Here is a 19,624-nt window from a genome sequence, read left to right on the forward strand (position 1 = left end):
ATATATTTACATATATATATTACATATATATACAAATATAATAATAACAATTCACAGAGAAAAAATTATTAACGCAGTGTCATTTTCTGATCAAAAAGAAAACTATTGGTATATTTTTTTAACGATAATTATATCCGCTATGTTCTGGTCCTGTAGGTGGGCAGTGACGTCGGTGCACCTCACGCGGAGCACTGCAGGCATTACTTAAGGTTCTTTGTAGCGTCCCTTCGGCCCCTAGCTGTTACCCCTTCCATTCCTATTACTATACCTCCGTTCATATTCTCTGTCTTCCATCTTGCTATCCACTCTCTTCTTACAATTGTTTCATAGTGCATCTGCAAGTCCTCTTCCTGTTACACTTTTCAAACCTTTCTACTCTAAATTTCCTTTTGCAGCGCTGGGTGACCTCATGGATCCCAGTGCTTGGTCTTTGGCCAAAATTCAATATCATATTCTTTCTATGCTATATTCTGGTTTTGAGAATACGTGTTATTACTTATGGTACTTGAAATTCTACAGTATCTAGAATTAAATCTTGTACTGTAATTAATTAAATAAGGAGGGTTAGGATTTAGTTACCGGTACGGTTGAAACAATAAAACTATAGTTTCTAATTTCATGCCTAATCTAATGAAGATGCGAGTAGTGTCCCTGTTAATCTAGTTCAAATGAAATTGAATAATAATCGTTTCATTTTTCAGTTAGAAACATTATTCGACTCCCAAGTTATCTGAAACTCAAACCTAGAATTAAACTCTTTCTGTTTTGTCGTTAAGTCAGCCCTAAACACTATATTTAATTATCTATGACACAAGACCTTTTGCTAATCAAATTTCAGCTGCACTTTAACGTTAAATGATATTGTAGGTAAGTAGCACAGGTTATAATAACCGTTTATAACCACTGAATGATGCACATACACGCTACATACGTTTTATTACTACAGCCGTACATAATACGATCCTTCAAACCAGCTGCAGTCTGAACGGTGGCGTTTACTGAACATTCCACCACGACGAATGTGTTCAAGATGACAAGTAATGCTGTTGACAGGAAAAAGGTTGTCACATTTCCATAAATTGAAGGAAAAATGCTGATATATTTCTTTCATTGGTTAATTTAGTAATATTTAGAAATTCAAAGACCACGTACAGTTACGCCTTATTTGTGTCGTTATATGCAGATCAACAATAGGGAGGTATTACTAATAACAAAAAATACTAAATTTACTACATTTACTTGTAAGTGATTTAAAGTTCAAAGTGATTTAAAGTTCAGAGACAAGCTCTACAGCCACTTACCTAGAGCAGTTTTAGTTATAAGTACCATCCTTCAGAGGTATCAGGCCAATCTGAAAAGGATCTATTAGTTAAGTATATATATGTATACCACAAACACATAAATAGCATACATATATATATATATATATACTGTATATATATATATATAATATATATATATATATATATATATATATATATATATATATATATATATATATATATATATATATATATATATATATATATATATATATATATATATATATATATATATATATAAATATCGTATAACCATTAATTAAGCTTCATTAAGAGAAAATGAAGGAATTATTGATAGGTAAATATACAACTTATCTTAATTTCTAATCAAAATTCTTTATACTAGGGAGAGAATTAACGATATAGTTGGCTTTCTCTCTCTAGTATGATGAACATTGATTAGAAATTAGGTAAGACGTATAACTATTCTCCTTGCATATAATATATTGACTTTCTATAATATATATATATATTAATGGTTAATATATATATATATATATATATATATATATATATATATATATATATATATATATATATATATATATATATATTATTAAACTATATAATAAAATATATATATATATATATATATATATATATATATGAACATTGATTATATATATATTGCCTTAAATAATATATAATATGGTTAAAAATATATATATATATATATATATATATATATATATATATATATATATATATATATACATATATATATATATATATATATATTTATATATTTTATATATATATATATTTATCTATATATATTTATTTATTTATTTCTTTACTTATTTTATTGAGAAAAATTTAGGAAGAGAAGAAAAGTGAACAAGTGTCAAGAAAGATAAACAAAAGAAACAAATCGATTTCAACACACATTTTGGGTAACTGAATCTTTCGAAGATTTTCATTTTGTTTTCAAGCAATTTTGTTAGTTTTTGTATAAATTAGCCTAATTTAAAAAAGGATGTGTAGTACAATAACGATCTGAAAGTTTTCACTAGTAATTTAACGAGTAATGTGAGATTTAGACATTACTTATAATGGTACAATGCTCTCTACAGAGAGAGAGAGAGAGAGAGAGAGAGAGAGAGAGAGAGAGAGAGAGAGAGAGAGAGAGAGAGAGAGAGAGAGAGAGAGATCCAGACCACTAACCCTCCTCCGTTTTGTGTCCCTCGATGTCCTCAGGACACCTTTCCTCCTTCAGATCTCCTGGGCGAGTGGGAGCTTCCAGGCGTTATCAAGCAACTTGTAAGGCCCTCTGCTTTGATAATTAATTCCCTCTCCTTATTCATTTTACAGTGGCTTCATTCTCAGTCATCAAGACCTGTCCATTTTCGGTGGCTAAGTTTTCTTTCTTTGTTCGGCGATCGTGAAATCAATACAAGCATGTGCCTTGAATGTTTATTTTTATTTTATCTTTTTTTAGTATACCGAACCTTGAATTTATTATATCCCGAGACAATGACAGGAATGACTCAGCAGCATGTTCTGGTAATAGAATCAAGCTAGGACAGTTTCTCTGTAGCGTGACACTAAGAATTTCCTTACAGATATTTTCAAAACATTCATTGACGCAAAGCATTCTAACACAAAAGTAAGAAGGGTTCCTCACCGCCACACTACATGGGGAAACTAATGGAACTATATTTGTTTAGGTAGAAGGAGTGTCAGATTTAAGAATAGCAAGTGAAAAACATATTTTATAGAATAATTATGAAGTCCGAGAATGGTCAAGTGATAATAAAAGTGAAAGTCGTCGGGAGAGTCATCATCTGCACGTGTCTGTGTTTGGGAAACGATAAGAATTTGTGTAGATGGAAGGTCTGAAGCTAGAATGGAAGAGGGCAGAATGCCTAAAGTGGTTATGGAAGGATCTGTAGGAGGGAAAAGACCGGTGGGGAGACCGAGGATGAGACGTAAAGATAATGTGTTCAGAGATCTTAGAGAATTGGGAGTGGAGGAGGATCCTGAGAATAACTGGAGAGATGCAGCACTCAACAGGGGAACGTGGAGAGGTCTGGTGCAAGTGGCCATGGGCCACCAAGTGAATGGAAGGCCTGAAGTACCTGGCATAAATAATAATGGAAGGACCCTTATCAAAGTGTATCCAGAATTTGTCAGGTAATAAGGAATACTTGGTTCTCAGATAAACCGATGAGGGGAAAAGGTTAGTGATACAATTTCTTATAACAGCGGAAATGGAAAAACAAATTATTAGGTGAAATGGCGTGTACAGAATTAGCTTAAGATTTATCTGACCATTATATGCTTTAAACATATAAGAAGAAAGTAAGTATTTTCAGCTGGGAAAAAATGTTGTTGTGGCTGCAAATGCAAGAATGCAAATATATCACATATATATGTACAGCTGCAAGGGATTAATAGCTGTCATTTATGAGCTATACTTGCATAACAAATGAGATGAAGACTATCCGGTATATTCAAAATAAAACTTTTTATAAGCAACAAGAACAAGTGCCTGCTCATTTACGAATGAACTCAACCACCTGAAAAGGTATCCATTAGGAGGCACCACATGCTCAATAGATGGCGCCCAGAAGGCACCCAATAGCATTAACGTTTAGAGGTTTCAGATGCTCACGAGAAGAAGCCCAAAAAGATTTCAGTATCATTAAAGTTTGTAATTTTCAGATGCTTTGATGACGCCCAAAAGGAATTTAATATCACCAAGGAATCTGAAACTTATAAACCTTCTTGATATTAGACTCTTTTGAGCATGCTCCTTTGAGCATCTGAAACCTATAAGTTTCAGATGCTCAATAGATGACGCTCAAAAGGAAACTAATATCATGAAAGTTGAAGAGTTTCAGATTCTCAGTAGATGACGCGCAAAACAAATGTAATAATGTGGTTTATTTATACGTTTCAGATGCTCAATAGATGGCGCTAAAAGAAACCTCATATTACGAAGGTTTTAAGTATCAGATGCTTAGTATATGACGCCCAAAAGGAATCCAGTAGCATAAGTATATAAGTTTCCTTCCTTGGAATCTTCGTGCATACATTCCAGTGAAGCCATTAATTATGCCCCCGTGATAGTCACTTTGTGAAAGGTGACAGGCAGATGAGTGACAGGAGCAGGTAAATATGCCTGAACTTGTGAATGATCAATGAAGAATTGAGAAGTGTCTTTGAATATCTCAGTGAATTTCGTGCACTTGCTGGACGTAAAGGCTACTCTTGGATTCCATTAACACCATCTTCAGAGTAATAATAAGAATAATATTGACCATAATGAAATAATAACCGTTGTAGTAAGATCCTCTTGTTACAATTACTTATGGCAAGAACAACATTGCTAATGCTACTAGAAGCCGTAGTGGCATGCAAACAGCAATCACCTGTTAATAATTGCAGGGAAGAAAAGACCCTTCATTGAGTCGATTTTTGAGATGTATTATTTAACAGGAATAGAAAGCTTTAGCCGCCCCTTTGTCAGTGGAAATGAAAGTTTAAAATGTCCTTGAGATTCTCTGTATATAAGTATCCCTCTTACAGTTTATAAACAGGCATCTAGATTCTATCGCTTTAGATCCTATCGTAAGTGTTTACACACAGGTCGGAGTTAGGAAAGTCGTTAACCAAGTAATTAAAAGTTTAATGCAATTGTCATGGGGGTAAGAAGAATACGCATTCTTATCGAAGTTATAGCTTCAATTTTGACAAGTATATACAGAAAACCAAAAGGGTCGTTGGTGAAAGATCGATAAAAGTATGTGGATACAGGAAAGAACAAGACAATGATTACTGCCGAATTCATACTTTTATACTACTAAATTGTAGCTTAGCCCTTTTGCAGAAACTCTCTACAGGACTTGGGGCTTATTTTGGGATAATGCTGCCCGTCCAATTACTTCCTCCAGCGTAGTTATGTCCCACCAAAGGTGAATAACTATCTGGCTCTTAAATGCTTGCTTAGGTCAACATGTGCCTAATGGATTATTTTTAGGAAACAGACCCAAATACATGCATACATACATACATGCATGCATACACACTGTATATATATATATATATATATATATATACATATATATATATATATATATATATATATATATATATATATATATATATATATATATATATATATATATATATACATACATATCTTTATATGTACACATGCATATATATATATATATATATATATATATATATATATATATATATATATATATATATATATATATATATATATATATACACATATATATATATTATGTGTGTGTGTGTGTCATGTTTTTTAAAAAATGCAATGAATAAATGCTAATGCACCAAGAAGGGATCAACTAGATAATACATAAATGATAATGAAACATTTGCCAGTCAACTGATTGACACGGTACAGATTTAAGAAAAGAAACAGCAATGAATTCTAAGAAAGGAGATGAATTAGCAGAAACGGCCGTCTCCCATTTGTCTTCCAGGACTATGAAGTAAACATGGATAAGTGATATGTAAAAAGGAATATCATTGAGACACGAATGAATTTTGCATAACATATTTATATGGAAATGGATGACTGGTGCTGAGGCCATATCTGTCTGTGTATTCAGCTTTTCCAAAGAGAGAGAGAGAGAGAGAGAGAGAGAGAGAGAGAGAGAGAGAGAGAGAGAGAGAGAGAGAGAGAGAGAGAGAGAGAGGCTAAGATATTTAAGTTAATAAGCTATTCAAAAGTAAATGTCTTGATGAGTGTAAAAAAATGAAGAAAAGAAAACGATTTTAGGTTACTTAGCTATATACTTTGTAAGTGAGAAAAATACAGCGGTTTATACCTTAAATGATGCAGTTTATATTCATACACGAGGTACCTATGCAAATCCTAAAGTATTAATTATGTAACGATCATTTTTCATGTTTTCGGACGTTATCGAACGAGGACATGAAATTCTGAACTGAAACGCTTTCCGTGTAAATCACTTGTACCAGATGAACGCATCCACCTGAAAGGGTAGCGCTAAGAAAACATCACCTGCTCAGCAGACGACGCCGAAAAAGAATCCGACAGCGTTGTGCTTCTTGGAATCTTCGCGTGAACATTCCGTTGAAGGTATTAATAATATCGCTTACGTTTTTAACCACAAATAGGAATGATATTTCATATTATTTTTATTATTATTATTATTATTATTATTATTATTATTATTATTATTATTATTATTATTATTATTATTATTATTATTATTATTATTATTATTATTATTATTATTATTAGCCTAAAGTTCATTGATATACATTTATTTATTTTACAAGAACGTATCTAGTCAGTTATACTTTACCAGTCAAATTCAGCTTACAATAATTTGTTCGAGATTAAGCTGGCCTTATGCCAGCACGGATTCCTATTACTCATAGACCATTTCATGTATGAAATGGAAAGCTCAGTAGGCAAAGGTTTTAAACCTTTGTGAACCGTATCAAGTAGTAAAAGAAGAATTATATGAGCTAAGGAAAATGGAAAATGAGGAGCATAGCAAGATAGAAAACGGAATCGTAAAACTCTACGGACTTACCGAGCCACATTTCACTTACTCGAACATCTTAACAATAGTAAAAGCATCGATCTTTAAGTGGTAGGGGATCGATGGAGGAAAAGTCAAGATCTGAAGTCAATGATAGAGTGAGGGTGGCGCCATGTTTAAAAGGAAAACATCTTGTGTTTGTCTCTCTTGGAGAACTGTAGACTGTTAATATATTTACTGGGTCATGCCTCGTGTTTGCACCTTGAGCAAGGACTGTAGAGTGTGAGAGTGTAAATTTCTGTATTTTAAGCGTGCCTTCATACATTGAAGAGAAAAAAACGTTGTGCGTTGCTTGTAAAGGCATAGAACAGGAGGTGGAAAGGAAAACAGTAACTAGAAAAACCGCTGGGCAAGTGCCGAAGGACCTGTGTTTATATTATCAAACTGAAAAAAAACGGAAAATTCACTCCGCCCCATATCCAAAGGGACAGTTCAGCTTATCTAATCTTTTCAGTCACATGATCCAATTTAATTTTTATTACCTTATCTTCAGTTTTTTTTTTTAGCGAGAGACTGATTAACTCTGGTCTTCAGATATGACAAGCAAAATTCTATAAAAATCACTACCATATACATTAAATTCTTAAAATTATATACTTTTATGTATATACTTATATATACACATATATCTATCTATATATCTATATATATATATGTATGTATACATATGTATACATGTACATATATATATATATATATATATATATATATATATATATATATATATATATATATATATATATATATATATATATATATATATTTAGTAATTTTTAAACAATAAATCGGATGAGAATAAATCGAAAGATATGTCCAGAATAAATCCACCGACAATAAACGTCCTTGTAACATCATTCTATGCCAAGAATATTTTGTTTTTCTTATTTCTAACCTCGTCATTAACTATAGTTATGAATGACGTGCAGAACCTTTCCAACTGATGCTATTGTAATAATTAAAACCATCTAACAATGCACGTTCATGTAGCGTCCTTCCACGAAGGGAGTGTTTTATTTTGATATTCCTGATGATGTCATCTACCAGATCAATGAATGGAACTGTAGACGGCTTTCCATTTTCGCTGTAGAACGTGGCGATGTAGTTGCCAGGTGTCACCAGTGTTTTGTTTCGACTGCCATTCATTTTACGGGTGCCTGTTCTTGTATCCTGGTAGATATAAAGGTTATTGAATAATTGGATGTGCGATGACATATGATCTTTGCCTTTATACGATGTATTTTTTGTATTTGTCAACCCAGAAAGTAATCAACTAGTCTTTTTGTTACTTATACAGACGCTACTTACCTCCCTTGTAGCCATATGGGTGAACACTAATCTATACATATAATGAGTAAAAATGCCCCGGAGTTTCTTTGGCACAATCGAGTTTTCTGCACAGCATATAATGCTGTATGAAACTCTCAGCCACGGGACATGAAACTTTCAGCCTCGGCCAATGAAACTTTCAGGCTTTGGATTGTTTTGGCACCAATAGCAGTGCCAGACGTACGATCATGGCAACTCACTGCACCTACGGTTTACCTGGGCAGGCTTATGATTTGGAAGAAAAACGATTGATATCCATTTTTGAAAGACTTGGGTTCGAATGTAATGTTAATCCTTATATATATATATATATATATATATATATATATATATATATATATATATATATATATATATATATATATATATTTTTGTATATATATATAAATAAATATAATATATATATATATATATATATATATATATATATATAGATATATATATATATATATATATATATATATATATATATATATATATATATATATATATATATATATATATATATATATATATATATATATATATATATATATATATATATATATATATATATATATATACAATATATTTTTGTATAGTGTATGTTAAGGATATCAGCGTTTTGAATAGTATTATTATATAGTAATTCACTGCTTACAATGAACCAGAAGCGGTTGCAGTTGTTAAGTATTTCGTTCGTTCATCTTAAGCGAATGTTATAATTTAAATATTATTATTATTATTATTATTATTATTATTATTATTATTATTATTATTATTATTATTATTATTATTATTATTATTATAGGCTGCTTTCTTCATGATGATTCTTGGTTACACTGGAGGGGCCCTCTGGGCGTTATTTAGAAAAAAACAAATGACGGAAAAATAGTAGAGAATCCTTATGAAACCTGATTACAGAAAAATCCTACCGAGGAAAATATCGGTTAATTTCATAGGTTATTTAATGCATTTTCTCCTTGTCATAGTGGGATATTAAATATATAAAAATATATAATATATATATATTATATATATATTTTATATATATAAATAGAACAATATAAATTTTAAATATATATTTTATGCTTTTTCAGATTTCATTAAAAAAAAAGAATGATTTTGTGAGTTAGAATAAAAATTTTGCTCCAACCTCAAAGAAAGTGAAGACTGCTTGTCCCTCTGATGAATGTTAAAACATAAAAAAACGAGAATTAAATAACTGTCATAGTGAATTGTTATAATTTAATTTTATTTCGAAATTCAGTGTTGTTAATTTGTTATCTAAGCTTCGAGGAACTGGCTAATTAATGTTATCCAGAAAAATGGTTACAAATCAATCTACAAGGAAATGATAAAATGTATTGTAAGTGATTTCATCAAGAAATTATTGTATACTGAATATCATCTCTTACTTACCTAAAATGAACATCATTAAGGACCTACACTTCATTGACAACTAGCACTAACATTTATCTATTTATCTGGTAAAAAGATCCAGTAATGTTTCACATTTAAATCTCACCTGATTTACACGACTTAACAGCATGTAGCACTTGACCGTGAGACACCACCTGGATAACAATTTTAGATAACCGTTTAAAAACTTAATCACTAGTTTTAAATAATCAGTTAAAAAATCCATGTATTTAAATGATTTGAAATCGGGAAAGACACTTTAAATGGCTTTAAATAACAATAGAGTTGAACGATGGTAAATTTGACTATGTCGAAACATACCAGTCTCACCTGACGGGTTCACGCGTTCCTAGAAACAATCACCGAGTGACAGCGGAACGTGATGCTTAAATTAATTAACACCCGTTCTGAATGGCCCAAAAAAGTAGAAGCCATTCGACAGCTTAGTCGAATGCCCTCGAGGAAAGCCCTGTTCCTCGGGGGAAGCTTGGGATTCAAGCGGGAGCGTGATCCTCCTGAATGCGTGCCTCTCTCTCCAGGCTTCTTAAAGACGGTTCCAATATGTGGAAATGTGTTTGTTTACGTCAAGAATAACTGATGGTGGAATTGAATATGTGGTTCTATTTTATAGGTGGAATAATAAAGAAGAGAAATAATAGAAGAAAAAAATATGAAATAAATAAGATTTCTCTCTCTCTCTCTCTCTCTCTCTCTGTCTCTCTGTCTCTCTGCCTGTCTGACTGTCTCTCTCTCTCTCTCTCTCTCTCTCTCTCTCTCTCTCTCTCTCTCTCTCTCTCTCTCACATCATAGTTTTTCCTGGATAACGACGAAATAGATAATTAGGCTCCGAAGCTGAACAGTTGAGTAGGCAAGACTCCATCTCATTTTCATTGGAACTTTATAATTGAAATTCATGAATCATCTGGATATTCACGCAAAGAGGTATCGCTTGCTAAATCATTATTGAAAAGAGTACCAGCGACTCAAAATGAAAGAATTAGTGGTTCCATTCCAATCGATATCTGTATATATATATATATATATATATATATATATATATATATATATATATATATATATATATATATATATATATATATATATATATATATATATATATATATATATATATATATATATATATATATATATATTTATATATATATATATATATATATATATATATATATATATATATATATATATATATATATATATATATATAATATTTTTTTTTATATTGTTAGGTTTCTCAGTTGTTAATTTGAAACAGCCTTGTTTCATTTGTTATCCTGCGCTCCTGTTGTGTGACAGGAGGCGAGTTTACGTTCGTCTCTTTGTGTTTTTCTTCCTCGGTCAGGTTTTGCAAGGTACATCGACAGGCTCTCGTGATGCAGTCGACAGATCGATAGGTTTTCGTGATGCAGTCGAGAACAAGCAGCAGCAGTTTTTGAAGTATCACCTAGTTGTTGGTGATAGTCCTTATACCGCAAGTGTGGGTCACCTATTGACTGTCTATGAGAACGTTAACCCAGCTCCCGAGGTCGAGGTGGTGACTCAACCATGGTTACCATTTTTGAGGAAATATCCTGTTTGGGGGAGTGAAGCTGCTGCCGCATCGACTCTGTCGTGGTCTTTGGCGATGTCTCGGCAGTGTACGATGGTCGTCCTCGAGGATCGTGTATTGTGGTTCTGGATGATTACTCTATTTATGATATGGTTATTTCATTTAGATATGTTGGAAGAGCAGTGTATGGGCCTTGAGTAATCGATATGATGGTTTTTTTTTTCACTTTATGCGTGATATATGATGGTTCATTACCTGATCATTCATTAGTGAGGAGCAAGAGTATGGCTCTTATTGTTATTATTGTAATTTGTGATAGGCAAGTGTATAGCTCGCATTAATTATTGTTATTGGTAATGAACTAGCATATGGTTAAACGTTTATTGGTTTATTTGTTGGTGCTGTTTAATGTTTATTTAGGTCATTTTAGGCAGCTAATTGTTGATCATTTAGTTAAAGACAGTTATTTGAATTTGTAATTTGTAATTTATGATATTGACCATTTATGATGTCTGTGCTTCCCAAAACTTGGCCTCTTTGTAATTACTGTAAATAGCTTAGGTTAATCAATTAGGTTTAACTACTTCCTCTCTCCTCCTTCGGTTGTTGCAGTCGATCAGTCCATTCCAGACCCATTTTATTTATGGATTATGAACCTGGTAGGGTTTAAAGTGACCATGGCAATGCATACAAATTTATATCTATATATATATATCTATATAATATAATACTATAATACATATAATTATATATACTTACATATATATACATATATATATATATATATATATATATATATATATATATATATATATATATATAACGATTAAAAATGACTTACGTCTGATGAATATTGTTTTTTGCTTTAAATTTTATCTGCATCAAATTACATCTTTATTTATTAATACATTTGAAAACATTTTTAACTAAAGACCTTGCAGTTAAAAACTAAATTACCATAGAAAAAAATTCTCACCCTTATGTGGGATTCGAGCCCAACCTTGTTGGAGGAATTATTTTGCCTACTGAAAACCTAAGTCACCGAGAAGGGCAGAATCTTAGCTCGGGTATTTTGTATAAATTTTATATACACCGGGTGTTTTGAAGGGTCGAAGTGCTTCGCCATATTTTGTTTTTGTTTTTGAATAGTTACTTTTAAGAAACGGGTACGTAATTCCGCATATCTATTTGGTATTTATCTCTGCTTTTATTTTCCATAATTATTTTCTCTAAACATATACGGACATAAGGAAGACCTCTTTATATGCTATGAGATTTCTTCTCATCACTAGAGCGTAAGTAAGTGAGGATGTAGCGGGATTTTGCAAGAAAGAAAATGGATATCCTTAGTTTTCTTCTGAAATGGAGAATTATTAAATAGGGATGACTATAATAAACGTAGTATAGGGACGCCGTACATTTCAGGAATTTGACGCGTTTATGGGTTTTCCCCTATATTGATGACATAAAAAGCAAAGCACTCTACATTTTTAGAGAGAGAGAGAGAGAGAGAGAGAGAGAGAGAGAGAGAGAGAGAGAGAGAGAGAGAGAGAGAGAGAGAGAGAGAGAGAGATCTTATTTATTTCCCTTCTTTTCTTCTGTTATTCTTCTTCTTCTTCTTCATTGTTTCACCTATACAATAGAACCACATATTCATTTCTACCTCAGCAATTCTTGAAGTAAACAGTAAAAATTTCCACAATATTGGAACCGTCTTTTAGAAGCCTGGAGAGAGAGACACATTCAGGGGGATCACGTCCCTCCTAAATCCCAAACTCCACCCCCACCTCCACGAGGAACTGAGCGATCCTCGAGGGTATTCGACTAAGCGGTCGGATGGCTTCACTCCCCAGCCCCTAGGGGTCCTTTGGGATATTCAAAATGGGCGTTAATTAATGGGCGCGAGAGCAGAACGAGCCGTCATGTTCCCCTGTCACCTGATAATTTTTCTTGGAACGTGTGAACCCGTCAGGTGAGATTGATATGTTGCAACCTAATCAAATTTACCATCGTTCAACTGTGATGTTATTTAAAGCCATTTACAGTCTTTTTATTGATTTCAAATTATTTAAAAACATGGATTTTTTATTCATTATTCAAAACTAGTTATTAGTTTTTAAACGATTATCTAAAACTGTTATCCAGGTGGTGTCTCACAGTCAATTGCTACAATAATGTTAAATCATGTAAATCAGGTGATATTTAAATGTGAAATATTACCAGATCTTTTACCAGATAAATAGACAAATGTTAGAGCTAGCTGTTAATGAAGCGCAAAACCTTCATAAAATTATTCTAATATAAGGAAAAAGACGAAATTCAGTTTGCAATTATTTATTGTTGAAGTCACTTACAATATAAGTTATCATTTCAAGTAGAGAGTGATCTGTAACCCTTTTTCTGTATAACATTAACTGGCAGTTCCTCGAAGCTTAGGTAACAAATTAACAACACTGAGTTACGAAATGAAATAAAATTAAATATAATTGAGTATGTCAGTTATTTAATTCTCATTTTTCATATTTTGAAATTCCTTTCTTTGAGGTTGGAGCAAAACTTTTATTCCAAATCATAAAATCACTCTTTTTTATGCACCCTAAAAAGAGTATAAAATATATATTGGAAAGAGAAGAAAAGCCGAGTAAGCAAGTTCTGTTTTTATATTCATTAATATCTCACTGTGAAATAGAGGAAATGCATTAAAAAATCGTATGAAATTAACCGATATTTTCCTCAGTAGAATCTTCTGTAGTCAGTTTCCATAAAGATCCTCTGTTATTTTCCGTCATTGGTTTTTTCTAAATAACGCCCAGAGGACTCCCTCCGCTAATAATGCAATCGTGGCCACCAGATAACCAAGAAACATTAAGAAGAAAGCAGCCTGTAATGATATAATAATAATAATAATAATAATAATAATAATAATAATAATAATAATAATAATAATAATAATAATAATAATAATAATAATAGGGGCACAAAAGACCAACTCCTGATAGACAAAATGGTAATGAAGGATAGTAAGAGAAGGAGAATCAACCTAAGTATAGCGTGGATTGACTACAATAAAACCTTCGACATGATACCGCACACATGGCTAGTAGAATGCCTGAAAATATATGGGGCAGCTTCCTAAAAGATACAATGCGCAGCTGGAATACAGTACTTACAAGCTCTGGGATAATACTAGCAGAGGTTAAGAGCCCGAGAGGTATCTTTCAAGGCGACTCACTGTCACCACTACTCTACGAACTAGCCATGATTCCCATGGCAAAAGTACTGCAGAAGATGCATGATGGGTACCAGCTTAAGAAAGGAGGCAATTAACCATCTGATGTTCATGGGCAACATCAAGCTGTATGACGTAAGCCATAAACACATAGGCAGTTCCCGTAATCAGATACAGCGCAGGAGTAGTGGAGTGGACGAAGGCTGCATAGATCAGAAAACTAGGAAATATGAAATACACGAAGCACTACACCCAAGAGCAAATACAGACATACTATACATAACACGGAAGGAAGGATGGAGAGGTCTACTAAGTATAGACGACTGCGTCAACATCGAGAGCAGGGCACTGGGGCAATATCTGAAAACCAGTGACGACGAGTATCTAAGGAGTGCATGGGGAGAAGGACTGATAAAAGTTGACGAAGACCCAGAAATATACTGAGACAGGATGATGAAAAAACAGAATAGAGGAATGGCACAGCAACCCAATGCACGGACAGTACATGGGTCAGACTAAAGATCTGGCCAGGAATGAAACATGGCAGTGGCTACAGAGGGGAAAACTCAAGAAGGAAACAGAAGGAGTGCTAATAGCGGCACAAGATCAGGCCCTAAGAACCAGATATATCCAAAGAACAATAGATAGAAATAATATCTCATCTATATGCAGGAAGTGCAATATGAAAGACGAGATCATAAACCACATAGCAAGTGATTGTCCGGCGCTTGCACTGAACCAGTACAAAGAGAGGCATGATTCAGTAGCAAAAGCCCTCCACTGGAGCCTGTGCAAGAAACATCAGCTAGCTTACAGTAAGGAGTGATACGAACATCAACCTGAGAAAGTGATAGAAAACGATTAGGCAAAGATCCTCTGGGTCTCTGGTATCAGAACAGGCAGGGTGATACGTGTCAATACACCAGATTTGACGCTGATTGACAAAATCAAGAAGAAAGTATCACTCACTGATGTCGCAATACCATGGGAAACCAGAGTAGATGAGAAAGAAAGAACAAATTGATAAGTATCAAGACCTGAAAATAGAAATAAGAAATATATGGGATATGCCATTAGAAATTGTACCCATAATCATAGGAACACTGGTCACGATCCCAAGATCCGTGAAAAGGAACCCGGAAAAACTAGAAGTCGAAGTAGTTCCAGGACTCATGCAGAAGAGAGTGCTATTAGTGAGAAAAGTGATGGACTCCTAAGGATGCAGGATTGCACCCGGAACCCCACACTATAAAAACCACCCAGACGAATAGGATGACTGTGATAAACAAAAAAAAAAAAAAACAATAGTAGCAGTATTTAAATCATAAGATTCGCCAAAGATGTACGAACGAAATACTTCATATCTGCAGTCGTTTCTGATTTGTTGTAAACAGTGAATCACCATATAATAAGTCTATTAAAACAATCGAAATATATGGTTGTAACGTTCGAATCGTATTTTATGGACCTTTTTATCTAATATATATATATATATATATATATATATATATATATATATATATATATATATATATATATATATATATATATATTATATATATATACTAACCTGAAGGTAATTAAGAGTGATGGCCAAGGAACTGGAGTCTTCGTCCTTTTCGTTATGCTTCTTCGGAATTTTTGTTTTTCTACCTCATACCACCTGTTCACTATCCCAGCATCCACAAGTCTCCTGATTCTGGAATCCCAAAAAGGAATGAGTGAGGTAGAGACATTTTTTGCCTTAATGATGTCCAAATTATTATTATTATTATTATTATTATTATTATTATTATTATTATTATTATTATTATTATTATTATTATTATTATTATTATTATTCATTCAAGATAAACCCTATTCATATGGGACAAGCCTAAAGGGTCGTTGTATTTTAGTTATTATTATTATTATTATTATTATTATTATTATTATTATTATTATATTATTATTATTATTATTATTATTATTATATTATTATTATTAGAATACAAACCTCTATTCATGTGGAACAAGCCTAAAGGGGTTATTATTATTATTATTATTATTATTATTATTATTATTATTATTATTATTATTATTATTATTATTCAGAACATAAACTCCTATTCAAATTGAACAAGCCAGTGACTTGAAATTTAAGCCACCAAAGAATTTTGTGTTCATTTGAGAGAAGTTACAAGAAGATAACAGGAAATGCAATAATAGTAGATCAGCCATTAAAATAAGAAAAAAATAAAATGTAATTAAATGATCAAAATTCAAGGTGAATTTTTTTAGGGCAGTACTGCATCCATAAAGAGTGCTTTTGTTTATACATAACATCGTCAACATTTCCAAAGCCTCGTGACGTCAAGGGCCTCTGTGAAATTCCGCCACCCTTGTCTTTCCTGAGCCTTTATCTCCATCATTCTTTCTAGGTTCCTCTCATCTCCATTTTCCATTCTCATAGTTCTTATCCAATATGTCTGGATCTTTTTCATCTCTTTTGGCTTCCCCAGGGTCCCAGCTGACACTATTACGTTCTATTTTCGCCGGGGTGGTAATAGTCACTGTTAAATACTATTGTGTAAGATTTTAGAAACGGCCCTTTTAGGTAACCAATTAGAACAAAGTACAAAACATTTTTCAGCACAAACATAAAGAGGACAAAGAATATGATCGAGTAAAGGTAGTATTTTTAGATAACCAAAGAGTAAAAAAAAAAAGTAAATTCACCAAATTGTAAAGACAAAATTAACATGATAACAGTGAATAGCAATGATGTAAACCAAATATATTGTACATGTATGAGTGTACTTCCAAATGTATTCTACGTGTATGAATGTATTTCCAAATGTGTTGTACATACTGTATATGAATGTATTTCCAAATGTATTACACACGTGTGAATGTCTTTCTAGTAATTTATCAAGCAATGCTTTAATACAAAATAACACTGAGACTTACACTTTATTGAAAGGTCTTTGGTAAGGAGCCCCTTGTGGGCAAACGAATGCACAAGAAGCTGGATAGAAGACTTCACGACCCACGTAGAATTTTTGTTCCCCCAATTCCAACGAGACAACTTTTCCATTATCGCATGGCTCAATGTGCACTGATTTCCCCTGCAAGATCTTCAAAGCCACGAAAAAGGAAAAGGAGCTTTCATGAGGTATTTTGAGGTACAAAGGTGCAAAAATAAAAAAAAAAATCAAGATTTTATCCAGATAAGAAGATAAGAGGATTGACCTGCGAAATTACTTTTTTGAGTGTCCGTTTACCTCCTAATACTATTCTCCTTACATGCATTTTAATAAATGTGTATCTGCTTATCAGTTTATTAATTTATTTTTTCTTTTTTAAGAAGTGAGATATCTTCTTTCTGTATTTCCCTTTACCTCCTCTTACTTCTGCCTACTGAATACCCTGTGGGCTTGTTCCATATGAATAGGGTTCATCTTCCCAGTGGGCTTGTTCCATAATAATAATAATCTTAATAATAATAATAATAATAATAATAATAATAATAATAATAATAATAATAATAATAATAATAATAATAATAATAATAATAATAATAATAATAGTGTGGAATGTCATCCCTCTTTAGGTTTAAAAACGTAAGTTAAACTATTCATTTAAAAGCATATTACATGTTGCTTCAGAGTACTGTAAGTGCACAAATTACAGTACCTTTCTTACTTACGAGTCTCATCCCAGCTTCAGTGCTGTTCACAAAACTTTTGGATCTGTCCTTATGGTTGAATAGTCCCCAGGTTTGTTTGTAGATGCCTTGGGTCGCGTCCTTAAAAAGTTAAGTCATGTTATTTATCATATGTCTGAACATTGGATGAGTAATGACTATGGTTAAAAGTAGATCTCACATATTTGAAAGGAGAATGTTAGATTTTTAAGCTTTATATATCTACGAAGGCTAAGCATTTGTGATTAAAAGAATACATCAAATTTTTTTGCTTATGAGTATAAAAATTTGTGATCAACAGAATGCACAAAACTTTTGCTTATGAGCATTTTCAAGCTGCATCGTTCTCATAATTCCTTAAATTTATATAATGTAAAATGTAAAAATGATATTCTGAACGACTCCCTTATTCATGTGTAATAAACATGTAAATCATTCTTTCCTAGATATATATTCATTGGTCATACCCAAGTAATAATAAGAAATTTGGAATTTCTGAACAGTTTCATAAATATGAATTATAATTGCTCATCCTGACCTTAAACACATATTCCAGGAGAGTGTCCCCGATCACAGTCAGAGTAAATCCATTTTCAACTGCTCTCGGGAGGTCCTGCAAACTGTCAATTGGTTTCTCGTAGACAGGGACAACAAGAAATGAAGTTAATGTCCCAGAGTAGAGAACTGTAATAAACCATTTGTGTATGAAGAAATGATTTATATATTCTGTTACGTATGAATTTATTAGAAAATTAAAGCTATCTCGGAAGAAAACCCTCTCTTTTACCCTATTACTCTATTACCCTATCGATCTTTATTCACTTACAAGAGGAATAATGAATCAATATATTCAAAAATACTTGAAAAACTAACGTACCACAGACGACCAAGCAAAAAATATACCAGAAGAAGAAAATGATCCTCTGGGACAGGCTTTCGATGTCGAGAAGATTACCTTGTTGAACCAAATTGCGAAATATATTGAATGAATAAGTCTGAAGGTCCCACTTCGATTTTTGAGGGCTGAATTCTTCTGTGATTTCAGACTGAAGCCTTAAAATTGGACCTATGGCCAGGGTCGTGATCACGATACAGATCCATATCTGTAATAAACGGAAAAAGTGTTGAAAAGGTAATTTCTTATTTTATTATCTTTGAAAGGCTTGAACATAAAAATAATTAACAGTATAAATACGGGGTAACCTGGCCTGTGAAATTTAGTATAATAAGAGAGAGAGAGAGAGAGAGAGAGAGAGAGAGAGAGAGAGAGAGAGAGAGAGAGAGAGAGAGAGAGAGAACTGAAACAATCCAATCCAGTACTTACCATGTAATACAATGTAATTTACGAACTCTTCCTGCCCTTATATTTATTGTACAGTCTTAATTAAGTTCTATTCCACACGTAGCATTTACTGCTTCCATGGAACAACTAGACAATTTCATGTACGTCTCATCTCCAAGGCTGGAGATGTATCGTAATTCTCACAAGTGAGAGAAGAAAATAAATATCAACAGTTAAAAACATATTTCAGTCAC

At 32.5% G+C, this 19,624-nt stretch overlaps 1 protein-coding gene across 1 annotated transcript in view; it reads right to left on the reverse strand.

Moving 5' to 3' along the window:
• Positions 1 to 15,433: 15,433 nt before the first annotated feature.
• Positions 15,434 to 19,624, reverse strand: part of LOC136852192 (glutamate receptor 1-like) — a 12,515-nt gene continuing 8,324 nt past the window's right edge. Inside the window, exons 6-10 of the mRNA XM_067126638.1 lie at positions 19,044 to 19,191; positions 18,627 to 18,772; positions 17,353 to 17,519; positions 15,974 to 16,102; positions 15,434 to 15,440 (exon numbers count right to left, since the gene is read on the reverse strand). Of these exons, the coding sequence (XP_066982739.1) occupies positions 15,434 to 15,440; positions 15,974 to 16,102; positions 17,353 to 17,519; positions 18,627 to 18,772; positions 19,044 to 19,191 (597 nt within the window). The remainder of the gene's footprint in view (positions 15,441 to 15,973; positions 16,103 to 17,352; positions 17,520 to 18,626; positions 18,773 to 19,043; positions 19,192 to 19,624) is intronic.

The sequence above is a fragment of the Macrobrachium rosenbergii genome, chromosome 25 (assembly GCF_040412425.1).
Source record: "Macrobrachium rosenbergii isolate ZJJX-2024 chromosome 25, ASM4041242v1, whole genome shotgun sequence".
In the NCBI taxonomy this organism is placed as follows: domain Eukaryota; kingdom Metazoa; phylum Arthropoda; class Malacostraca; order Decapoda; family Palaemonidae; genus Macrobrachium; species Macrobrachium rosenbergii.